Below are 13027 nucleotides of genomic sequence, written 5' to 3' on the forward strand. Positions count from 1 at the left end.
GCCTAGCTCGGTCTAGGCTCGCGTGTTTATGTGGTGGGGTGTCGATGCATGTTGTCGTGCTGCGTCGCACCTTACGTTTGCTATCTATCTCTCTATGCTTTTGAAGGAAACCGACGCGCCCCGCGTGAACGCTCAGTCGCTAACGCGTGTGTTATCATGGTCATAGAACACCTGACCCAACTACGATTACTACCTTTCATGATTACCAGTTTCGTGATTAGACGCAATTAAACACCACCACAAGTTAACAGAAAACATACTGATGTTATTAACCAACGATCAAGTTAGTATGGACTATGTATTTAAAAATTATTGAAAAAACTTAGACAGAAAAAAATTCAAAGTAAAATTTAACTTCTCTGAAATTTTGAATTCTATTGATTTTGATTGATGTCGCGACAAATTAAGAGACCGTTGAAGAGCTGAGTTTTCATGTACTATCAATTTTGAAAAACCTAATAAGTACCCAATCTGCCTGAAGAACTTTTAACTATACTACTCTAGAGCCAGATATTGCTACGTACTTCCCCGTTGATGTTTGACATTTTTCTTTCAATATTTAATCATTTATCTTATTAAAAAATCGTGAAAATATCATTTATTTTGCTTGTGACTTACTTTATTATTAAAATAACTTTAAACATAACTTATTATTTTTTATATTTATGCTAAATTTTTGAATATTTGTATTATATTTGTCAAACGTTACAAAAATAATAAAACATCTTATATTATAAAACAGAGTATCAGTTAAGCTAAACATTGAGGATTGTTTCCGAGAGATGCACCGGGGAAAGATTCAAACAAAGCAGAGCACATTGGCACGTCGAGATCGTTAGTTTTGTGTGCATCTACCAATTCATCCCACCAGTCAAAATTGCACGACATGCCCCCAGCATAACCTCTTTTCTCTCCCCTCCACGTAACCCCTCCTCGCCTTCCCCCCCCCCCCGGTCCCACCGCGTTACCTAAAAGCGCCAACTGTTGCGACAGCTCCCTACACCTTGTCCGCAAGAGCCACACCACACTGACTTCTCGGTCCCACAAGAAAGGCTCTCAAATCCCTCTGTACGGTCCACCTGAGCCGGGTGCACCACGCCCTTCCTCGAGCCCCGAGATCGAAAGCCGCTGATCGCGAGAGCCACGCGCCGGGCGCCGGCTGATCTCGGCCGTCCACGTCCCTGCCCGCCAGATCCACGTCCGGATACAGCTCCCGCCCTCGCTGTCGCGCATCCGGGCCATCTAAGGACGAACCGACGGTCCGGATGGCTTCTCGGACCTTTCTTACCCGAGGCCGCGGGTATTAAAGCCGTTTCGCGCTGCCACGCCTCTACTTTCTTTTGCTCTCCGCCGCGGAGCCGAGCGCAGCAATGAGCAGTGACACGCGCAGGCGGGATCATGCCGCCGTGGCAGTGCGGGAGGTCCTCGCCGGCGACAGGAAGGTGGGCACCGTGTCCCGGTCGGCAAGGCGGCGCAGGCTGGAGCTCCGGAGGCTCGGCCGGACGTTGTCGGCGGCGGCAGAGGATGAGGCCGCGAAGAGGGTGCGGCCGGCGTCGGACAGCTCCTCCGACTCGTCGGACTCAGCTAAGGTAGCGCCCGAGCCCACCTCGGCGGCGAAGAGGTGCCCGTCGTGCGTCTCGCACGGGGCGGTGTCGGTGATCGGGCGCCGGAGGGAGATGGAGGACGCTATCTACGTCGCGGCCCCGTTCTTGGCCGCCGCGAAGGCGGCGGTGGAGAGGAGTGGCGATACGGAAGAGGATGAGAAGGAGGGGGAGGAGGAGGAGGGGTTCTTCGCGGTGTACGACGGGCACGGCGGGTCCCGCGTGGCTGAGGCGTGCCGGGAGCGGATGCACGTGGTGCTCGCGGAGGAGGTGCGGCTGCGGAGGCTGCTGCACGGCGGCGACGACGCCGACGTCGCGGACGAGGACCGCGCCCGTTGGAAAGAGGCCATGGCGGCCTGCTTCGCCCGTGTGGACAGCGAGGTCGGCGGCGCCGAGGAATCCGACGCCGGCGAGCAGACGGTGGGCTCCACCGCTGTCGTGGCCGTCGTGGGCCCCCGCCGCATCGTCGTCGCCAACTGCGGCGACTCCCGCGCCGTCCTCTCCCGCGGCGGCGTGGCCGTGCCGCTCTCCTCCGACCACAAGGTACACACACCGCTCCACTGTCCACTCCACTCCACGCCACGCCACAGCCCCACACACCCGCTCCTCCGAACAGCCTCAGAACACACCTCACCGCCTAAAGAAAGCATGCATCAACGGCATGATTACCCCACCCAAAGTCCCAAACGACGCGCTCCAGATCCACACTAATCTAGATTTCGGGGTGGTTCCAAGGTGCAACCAGCAAAACCTCCCCTGCTGCGAATCAAGGAGGACGCGTGGACGTCGCCGTCAAAGCACCATGGTATCCGGTTTCCACGAGATTTTTTTCAATCTCTCTCTCGCGCGGGGCCGGAGGGTTACGTACGTACAGCACAGGTCTCGCCCTTGCGCGCGATTCCCCCCACGTTGCCAACAACACAACAAGCACCTCTGCTTTTTCTGCGTGCGGGGCCGTGTCGAAGCGTTCCGGCCGGCTAGCTGGAGTGCTGGACGTGCAAGTCTACCTCACCGGCCGCGTCGCGAGTGCTACCGCCATGTACGCCGCGCCAAAACGGAAGGCGATTTTGCTCGCGGGTCGCCGGGCAGCTGGGTTGAAAATGGAGGGAGGGGTGCCGGTAGTGTGGGCGTGTGGGAGTGGGGACTACCTCCGCGCTTGTCACATTGTGTGAGAATGGGCTAGTTTGCGGGAACTCTCCTACCTCCCTGGCTGGTAAAAAGGACCAAATAGGGCTTTGGGCACTAATCGTCGTGGAGAGGTGTCGACACGCACGTACGTGCATTGCGTACTCCACCGGGGGGGTGTAGGACTGCAGGGGTGGGTGATGGTGCTTGCTCCTGGTTACCATTAATTAAAGTACTAATAGCAGTACTACTGTACTACCATTACCATGCGTGTGCCGGCAGAATTTGGCTGGATCCCAGTTTGGTATGGAACGGGTTGGTCTCTGAAGCTCTCGCTGTCCTTGTGGCCGAGGGCGAGAAGCAGCTTTTGCTTGTCCTGATAGGACTGGGCCATGCCTAAAGCAACGACGTGTCTATAGGCCATAAAGCTGACGTGGTTTTAGGGACTGTGGTCTCGCGAAGCTTCTTAGACCTTTTCAAAGCTCTAGTGTCTTGAGCATACCTTAAGTGAGTGATCATAGTATACGTGAGATGTAATGATTATGTTGACTTGTTTTTGGGTCTATCTAAGATCATACTAGGTTAGGAAATGTAGTTCAGGCTCTTTGAGTTGGGATGCAGTAATTAGCTAATGGCTCATATATTTTGAACTACCTCTCCTGTTTGTCATTAGTCATTACGGTGACGCTTGAGATGATAGCATATGTGTTGGTGAATTCGGAAAGCACAACGCGTTAACTAACTAAAATGAAATTCTGTCCTATGGGAAGAAGTAGCTTAGTACGGCTAGGCCTGCTAATGGGTTAGATGGAAATGGATTAAATGGGTTGGTTTTAATTTGGATCATCTTTGGTTGGATGCAATTACAAATCGATTATTACTTCACATGGTTTAGATTGATATGGGTTATAGAAACAAATGGATTGGTATCAAGTGGATTTGGTTAGATGATTTTAGGTTCTAAATGGATTTGACACATGGAGGACAAAGGGATCCTTTAATTAGGAACTTAATGGATAAGAGAATAGACATATGTGGGACCCACATATAGAAATAGATCAAAATTTGTATAAAGTTGCTTTTATACATAATAAATCATCCCACTAAGTTTTAGTCAAATTTGATAAATTTTTATAGTGTGAACGTATGTTTTAAAATTTTAGGTCCGAGTTTATACATACCAAATCGGTACATCTATTCTGCAAGAGTGGATTGGATCCATTTTAATTAAATGGTTTGGTGCGGGTTAGGCTAAAATCAAAGTTGGATTGGATTCTAATGAAGAATAATTGGTGCGGGTTGGTTTGGTAGACTAATTAACAAAGAGATGGATTGGAGTAGATTTGGATTGGATTTCAATCCATTAGCAGGCTTAAGTACAGCGTCCAAGATGATTTACGCTCCATGATTGGCTGGCTCCTTATAGTTGATAGAATACGACAGCAGCGGATCCAGCTCCCAGGCAAGTTGGACGGCGCCCCTAGCTCTGCCACTGCTGGCTCCATTACAAACCACTATTAATGTCCGAAAGAATTGGTTGATCACCGTAACACACTACTAATAACCCATGCTAGCTTAATCGTATTGCTGGCTTCGCCACTGAAATACGTAATCGCTGCCTTTAACTGACCAGCAATCGGTTCATTGCCTTTGCTAGGTCGTTAGGTGTTAGTTGCTTCAAATTGGGGCGAGAATGAGTTCTTTCTCTGTTTATACTTTCTTTTGAAATGGTATCTAGAACTGAGTTCGCCTTCATGGAATCTAATAAACCTTAAGAGTACAGTTATGTGGGGGGAGAAGGATAGATAGGAAGCAAGTCTGCACGTGCAGAAAATAAACTGGCAATCTCCAAGACAGATACTTCAAACATTAGCAGCAAATCCCTTTCTCTGTTTTGCATGTCCCTGTCTTAAGTGTGCTAAAAGTTCCCTTTTGCGGAACGAAACCGCAAGGCTTCTAATCAACTCGTGTTTTTTTTGTTTTGTAAGTTGGTAGTTCTATGCATTAGGAGTGAGCAAAGTTTTTCTATTCTGATGTTTTGGCTAGGTTTGGATTTGTAGTGATATATGCCCTTGTTTGGAAATATTGACAACCAAGTAGATTGACTCGAGCTGCCTTTTGCTTTATTATTGATGGCTAGCTTAACTTCTTAAGTTTATTGATGCCAAATTAAAGGATTACTTTTATCTTGTCAAAGTTTGATTTAACTCCAGCTCTTTAGGATAGGATTTTTTTTAAGGTACCCTCGAATAATTGCGAGCCGTCTATTGCTTTGATCCAACGGATCTGATTTTGTTATACTACACCGGTAGTATGTGTGGTAGAAATCCTATAAGGATAAAATTGAAACTAAAATATATAACTCTTCGATAAAATTGTGTGTCATATATCATTTTAAAATAGATAAATTGATAAATATATCTTACCAAAGTTTGGAATAAAATATTTAATATACTTATAAAAATAGATATAAATTTTACTAAACTATTACCACTACTACTAGTAAAATTTACCGTAACATTGCCCTTATGATAATATTGCTTTGCCAATTTCTGTGAAGAGAACTCCCCATGTCCTTAATATGTTCATTCACATAGTATTGCCACCTTATTTGGCCATAATTGAACTTGAACGTGCCATATAGGAAGTTTTTTTTATTTATTTAAATATATTTTTTTCTCACCTACAATAAATGTTAGGCTATACTATCTTAAGCTTCAATCTGTATGGGAACATTTTATTTTAAATTTTCTACAGTACGAACATCATACTGCATATGGTGATTGTAGGGTATATGATGCATGCTGAGAAAGTAGATATAGCAATGAGGAGCGAAACGTTTGGCATTTTTAGGTGTGGAGGAAGTTGAGGTTGGTGTCTATAGTAAGTGTACGCGTGAGCACTACTAAATACAAGCGAGGAAATGTTGTGTTGTAGATGCGGGTGTGTTAAGTCATATCAAGTGCGACAGTCGTTTTTGTTGAATTATTGCCAGGTTGCTGCCTTAAGAATTGTCATTTGTCAGCAAGGCGTTTTCAGTGCCAATGTGGGGACCAACCTTGATTACATGGCGTGCAAGCCTTGACCTGCAATGATATAGGATTCAAAAGTGATATTAGACAGTCCTCTATGTGTGATTGAATAAATTTGTAGTAAGAGGAGAGAGTTCAATATATTGGCTATAGCTGCTAACTGCTAAGTACATGGAGGTGCGTGCACACAGCACAACCAACATTGTAGTCACATTGCCACTTCTTTTAGATTATCCTATTGGAGGTGACTGGCATTAGATGGCTGCATTGGTACTGTGAGTGATTAGGAAGGTTGTTGACAAACAATTTTCCTGTTTGCTACACTGTCAATACTTGAAAAGTTAGGTTCTCACGTCGCACTTGATATGGCTTGATACACCCGCAACTAGAACATATCATTTTCTTACATTTCCTGAGAGTTGATGCATCATGCTTCCTTTTAGATACCAACCTCTGCTTTGTTCAATATGTCCTTTCTGTTCTAGCCACTTTATACTACAAAAAGCACTGAAGTTTCATCATACTCATCATTTTAAACTACAAGTTGTGCAAATTGTCTGCCATTTTCCATGCACGGAAACAGTAAACTTAAAGTTCCTGAAATGTTTGTTGCAACAAATTTTAATGAAACTTTTATTGACTGTACACAGCCAGACAGACCTGACGAAATGGAGAGAGTAGAAGCAGCAGGTGGCAGGGTCATCAATTGGAATGGATATCGTATCCTTGGGGTCCTTGCTACTTCAAGGTCAATTGGTACGATTTCGTCTTCTGTTGCCCTGTATACATATTCCAGACTAGGGTAATCAACATATTTTATACTTCTAGCTGACTACCACTTTAAGTATTATCAGTGGAGAGAAAATATAGCAGAAGATAGGTCATTTTGTCATATGCAAGTATCTAACCATTTTAAAGATTTGTGATGCCTGTGCACTCCAGTAGGACATTCTAAGCTAGTACTACTGGTCATTGTGATAGCTAGTAGTTCAGCGACCAATTTCCCTGATTCATCTCAAAAAAGAAAAAAAAAACCCAACTTCCCTGAGATGAGCAAAGCAGGACACGTGTGATTACTGTAGATAAACTGTCACAATTCACAAGTAATGATCTTATTAGAAGCGGGAGGTATAACTTCGAGCCGTTACACCAACTACGAATGTACACAATGCTATCACAAGTTACGATCTATCTCTATTTTGAATTGCTCACTGAATTTCTTTCGTCTGCAATTTCAGGAGACTATTACCTCAAGCCCTATGTGATAGCAGAGCCTGAGGTCACCGTCATGGACAGGACGGACAAGGACGAGTTCCTCATATTGGCCAGCGACGGGCTGTGGGACGTGGTATCCAACGAAGTGGCCTGCAAGATTGCGAGAAATTGCTTAAGCGGGCGGGCGGCTTCCAGGTACCCAGAGTCCGTGCCCGGGAGCACCGCTGCCGATGCCGCCGCGCTGCTGGTCGAGCTCGCCATCTCTCGTGGCAGCAAGGACAACATCAGTGTTGTCGTCGTCGAGCTGAGACGGCTGAAGAGTAGGAGGACGACGGCGAGCAAAGAGAACGCCAGGTAGCATAGCATGTAGAAGTGGGAGCGGCTGTCGCAGTACTCGAGGCATGGCGCGCGCGAGAGAGAGAGGGGGGAAGAAACTAGAGAATTTGCAGCTGAGTTTGCTGGGATGTTGTAAAGAAAGGCTCAGGATTCAGTCGCTAGAGTTTGAGCTGCGCCGGTGTTGGGACCGTTTGAGAGTACTGCGCGTGCGCTATTTGTAGCTGAGATGATATATTGCGTTGCGTTCCGTTCTTTAGTTCAGCTGACATTTCGGCCGAAGCAGCACAAAGCATGAGCTGCTCTCGTCTGTTCTGATCTTTGGTTGGTTCCTTCTGTCTCATGTCATGTGCTTCCCTGATTTGGGAGGGGGGGGGGGGGGGGGGGGCGGATTAGCGCCTTTTGGTCACTGTTACTGCAGTCACGTTGCCAGATCTTGCGGTGTGCTCGTCGTGTGCTTTCTGCCCTGAACACTGGACTTGGCTTAACTGGAGAAGCAGTCGCATGTGGGTGGTCCTTGAGCCTGCGCTTGGATGTTCATGGCATGCCTGGCGTGACACGGTGAAGACTCGGGGCAGATGCTATTGTTGAGAAAATATTCTAAACTTTTAAGGCCAAGTCCTCTAGTATATCAAATATCATCCAAATAGTTACTAAAGAATTTGAAAAAAATATGAAGATAGATTAATACTAAATATAAAACTTCATAAACATACAAGTTCTAACGTTCTCGTTCTTCAGAGTTTAATTTAGTTCTTCAGAGTTTAATTTATTATTTTTGTTATGTATTGTATAAGTTATATTTAAACTTATATATTTATATAGTGATATATTTCATATTAATCTATCTTTATAGTTTTTTTAAATTAATAACTATTTAAATAAAATACAATAAATGATGAGACGTCCACCAATAGTTTAAAATAAGTGAAGTGATGGTGGTGAGCGTTTTCCCGGGTGGGCCATTACCTAGACATGCGCGCATGCATGGCCGGATGGCGAATTTTTTGGATTTTAAATTTTATTTATTAAATAATTTATAAATTTAATTTTGTATTTTAAAAACTTACAAAACTAATCTTCTGTCACCCTATAGGAGGGCGGAAAGGTGACTGCCACGTCCACTCGGTCCCGATGGACGGCCGGAAACGGTGGCACCCATCGGCCGAAAACGGTGGCACGACAAATTGGTTTGATGCTCTAACGAGGATTCGAAGTGGGAGACGATGACCACGGAGCCAAAGGAGTATTTGTGACTAAACAATTATATATGTTATACATATATGTATCAAACCGTGTTTCAATCGAAAAATTCTGGGTTCAATCACAAAATTTCTGGGCGACACCGTGAATTTTGCATAAGGGCGGTAAAGGCCTAAATGCAAAATTCACGGCGCGCCATTTCCGGCCGGTTGTCACGTCATCTTTACGCCCTCCTAAAAAACTATAGGAAGTTAGTTTTATGATTTATTGAAATACAAAATTAAATTTATAAATTATTTAATAAAAAAATTAAAAATTCAAAAAATTCGCCGGATGGCTGTGAAGCCCAGCCACCCAGGCTCGTGGGTCTCGGTTACGGGTTCTCACTTCTTAGCGATACCGCTACGTTTAGGTATCACGACGGGTACTGCAGGCACGCAATGCTGTACGGAAAAGGTACGTTTTAATTGCTGATATTTGAACAAAAAGTACATGGGTAAGGCCAGTCTCAATGCTCAGTTTCATCGTATAGTTTCTAAAACAGCTAACTCGATAAAACGATACATGAAACAGCAACTCATAGTGCAACGTTTTATTGTACTATTTTCAAAGCTAAATAAACCATTTAATTACTGCTGAAAGTTTGATTGCATACAGAGAGTGTTTGATTGCATGAAACGCCTTAAGCCCCTCAATGCTAGTTTCACTACGTTACCGATGACTTGGTAACAGTGCCCAAAGGTTTCATGGTCATGAAACTAATTCCTTCTCTCTCCTCGTAGTTTCATACAAATATTTCTTTTTTTACTGATGTGTCACCTAATTAATGTATATGACACCTCTATGAAACTTCCATTGAGACTAGCCTAAGGGCAGTGAAAGTTTTATGGTCAATAAATAGGGTGTCGTGTAGACATTTTTGATGATATGATAACGTATTAATGAAGAGAGATGAAATGAGTTTCATGGGGATAAAACCCTATATGCACAGTTACCTAGACAGTTTATGTCTTGCATGTAACCTAGGAAACAACGATAGATAAAACTATGCATTGAGAGAGGGGTGTTTTATTCTAGTTTCAAATATTTTTAGATAACATATCACTCTAGGTAATCGTGTACATGAAAGTTACATTGAGAATGACCTAACAGCTAATGTTGTTTCACTAATTAGCACATGTAAAACAAGAAAAATTGTTAGCGCCAGATTAATTATGTAGTAGCTGCTAGAAACTTAAAAAATAGATTAATATGATTTTTAAAGTAACTTTGATTTTTTTTAAAAAATACATAGTTTTACCGTGTAGGAAACATGCACTAGAAAATAGCTCAGATTGAAGGTGGTGAACACGCTCAACATGTGTTACGTAAGATCTGAAAAATGCAGTATATCACACTTTCTCCAACCCAGACCTTTTCGGTACGTGGTCACTCCCCAAACACAATGTATACCTTTTTTTTATGTGAAAATAAGAAAAACGTACACTTTCTTTTAGCCCCCATGATAGAAAATGTATCATCCATATTTATTTTCCTTCTGTTTATGCTCATAGGTTAAATTTGTAATTTTCAATCTTAAATTTTAAGTTCAATTTAAAGTGTTTTCATCAAAATTTATTTCTCAGGCTTGCCTTTTAAATCGCAAATAATATATATATATATATATTTTATTCATAAATTAATTTTTTGTTTGTAAATATATTGTGAAAAAAAAACCAAACAATCACACCGTAATCCACAACTAGTAACGCGTAGCTGCATACTTTGTTCGTGCGCCCCAAGATAGGAACAATGTACATGTACCGTAATACACACAATCGGGCTCTCGCTCTCCAAGAATAATCCAGAGTAGACGCATCTGCATATACCCATACCGAATCCTCTAATTACGGCGTCCTCCAGCACGCGACAGCCCTGCAGATGGCCGCCATGGCCTTCCTCCAGGCCGTCCTCCTCGTCCTCCGCCTGCTGCTGGTCTTCCTCGCCACTGCACCGCGCTTGTCGTCGTCGTCCACCTCGGCGGCACGGCCGGCGCCACGCCAACCGTCCAGCATCCGCTGCGCCGCGGCGTCGGGCGGGAACGGCAGGATCATCAGGTGGCTGTCGACGACGTGGTAGAGCCTCGCCAGCTCGAAGGAGTCGTACAGCGGGCTCCCACAGTCCCATGCGGCTCCCAGTACTGCTGCCTCCTGCTTCTCATGATCCTCCATGCTTGGCTAACGTGGTACTGGATCAGGCGTCGAGCTAGCTAAAGCTCCTGATGAGCAATTGGTAGGATAGGAGTACGCAGCTGGTTAGGTGCAGTGTGTTGCGATTAGGAGGATATTATAGTGGCATTATGTTCATTGCTTTCCGTCTAATTTTATCAGGTTGTTGCGTCCCATCTTTTCGGTTTTGCTTTATATTTATAAACCAAAATTTAAAATTAGATTTTTTTATCGTAGTTTAGTTTTAACCTTTGTTTTTGGTTTAAAAAATACACATATAAAAGTTTTTTACATGTAAATATGATGTTTAGAAAAACAAAAAAAATGATTCGGGGAGGGGTAGTACTCTTGTGGTTGACAGTGTCAGGTTCCTAATTTCATAATGGGAAATAAATACGCCATAGGATGTGATGAGTGGGTGTGGGGCCGCGCCTGTAACAACGTACGTACGTGCTTCTTCTGGTCGAGCATGAGCTTCATGCACATGTTTTGTGGACTTTTCGTTTCTCCAACTAAATGTTTGTACATGCAAACTGATAGCTCCAGATTCAGAGACTAATTAGTCATACAATCCGGAAAATTTAACTACCTAGAAGCTGGGTAATCCGTATTAGTACTCCAAATTCGAATATAATCAACTGGAATTAGTACACCGCCGGTAAATTTGCATCTATGGAACTCCGTAAGTCATCTAAAAAGACAATTTCGTTCCTTGACTTTGTTAAGTGCCATCATACTCAATGCTTAAGTTACCTTAAGAATCTTGTAAATAACTGGATAACAAAAATGTACAAATTCTGTAAATGGTCTCAATGGGGTCTTTCTTGGGACAAAATGTTCTTTTATACCTTTTAAATACTTACATAGGTGTATAGATGAGCGACATGTAAATAAATTATAACAAAGAGTTTATACGATGGTATTTCGTTGAACTTGGATTCATCAACAATAATTTATAATTTATAGAGCTTATCGTTTATAAATGGCAAAATGTAGAAATTTTCTGGAAAGATTGTGTGATGTTGCCGGTACGTTAAGAATCTTTTGAACTCAAAAATCGGTGGGGGCGAAGTTGTTGCTTTGTGGGACGTTATAGCCTTGTAGGGCTGGACGGCGCTACAGAAATAGACCTGACAAATATCTACCTTACACGTGCTATTTTCTTTTTTCTTTGTGAAGAATCTTCATGGAGTAGCGATTACCTAGGGGCCAATCTTATCTTTGAGCAAGTTTAATAGTATAGCCAATTCCTAGCTCCAATTAATCTATAGTTAATCTAATAGTCAATTCATACAATAGCTAACTATAAAACATATACTACTCCGTCCGACCTGTCATACAAATGTTATGTCATGGAGTTCGTGCTGCAGTTGACTATAAATTTATAGCCCATTGCTCTTCTCTCTCCTCTTTTATTTTCTTAAAATATGTTTATAGCTCACTAGCATGGGATCGCTCATCTCTAACAAGCTAAAAGCCATCTCTATCGGGTACAACCCCCGTCAGTCAGCAAAGGTCACTGATATGTGCTAATATCTCAATCAGACATGATGCAGCATTGATGGATGTTATCTCAATCGGGCCAAATGAAATGCCCGTCAGTGATGAGCTTGACCAAACGGTGCGAGTCATACCTAGCCCATCACGAATAGTCTATCTCAATCGAACGAACCAACCAACCCGTCACAGATAACTACTTATCTCTATCGGGCAAAGTAACTAGCCCGTCACAGATAGATTTGACCCACATGAGAGTCAAAATTGACCTGACTCGTATGACCTTATCTTTATCGGGCTCAAACTTTTAGCCCGTCACAGATAACGATATCTTTACCGGCCTATTATAGAGCCCGTCACAGATGACACTATCTGCAACGGGCATAAGTACTACACCCGTCAGTGATGAGTAGGTTAGGAAAGAAATAAAATTTATACTTTTGGCTATCCACAGAAGTTTGCTAGCTATGTCTGCTGCGAAAATGACGTAATACCGACTCCACCTACATCGTTCTTGCATTAACACCCGCGGATTAACTACCTTTACTCGCAGCGAGATAGTAGCTCGATCGATCAGCCGTTAACTGGGATGCATGGTTCCAAGATGTTAGGTGCCTTTTATGGGTCTTAACTATCTTGGTCTATCCCCTGCACGGTGAAGGCGCACGACGAGTAATGGCTTGGGGGTAGGACGACGTCGGAACTAGTGGCTCGATCCATTTAACTATGTGTGGCTATGTGCAAGTGCGACACTGCAGTCCCTGCGTAGGACTCCCGGAATGTGTGGCTCAATCATATCAATAAATTCACAAAC

The 13027-nt window shown here is 43.7% G+C and overlaps 2 protein-coding genes across 2 annotated transcripts; one reads left to right on the forward strand and one right to left on the reverse strand.

Moving 5' to 3' along the window:
* Nucleotides 1–1317: 1317 nt before the first annotated feature.
* Nucleotides 1318–7637, forward strand: LOC102705972 (probable protein phosphatase 2C 8). Its single transcript, XM_040528399.1, has 3 exons — nucleotides 1318–2144; nucleotides 6409–6514; nucleotides 6997–7637. Exons 1-3 carry the CDS (start codon nucleotides 1371–1373, stop codon nucleotides 7329–7331), a joined length of 1215 nt encoding a protein of 404 aa, XP_040384333.1. The 5' UTR covers nucleotides 1318–1370; the 3' UTR covers nucleotides 7332–7637.
* A 2622-nt stretch (nucleotides 7638–10259) lies between these two features.
* Nucleotides 10260–10796, reverse strand: LOC121053319. Its single transcript, XM_040520131.1, has one exon. The coding sequence runs from the start codon at nucleotides 10717–10719 to the stop codon at nucleotides 10396–10398; it is 324 nt and encodes a 107-aa protein (XP_040376065.1). The 5' UTR covers nucleotides 10720–10796; the 3' UTR covers nucleotides 10260–10395.
* Nucleotides 10797–13027: the final 2231 nt, after the last annotated feature.

Source organism: Oryza brachyantha, chromosome 1 (assembly GCF_000231095.2).
Source record: "Oryza brachyantha chromosome 1, ObraRS2, whole genome shotgun sequence".
In the NCBI taxonomy this organism is placed as follows: Eukaryota; Viridiplantae; Streptophyta; class Magnoliopsida; order Poales; family Poaceae; genus Oryza; species Oryza brachyantha.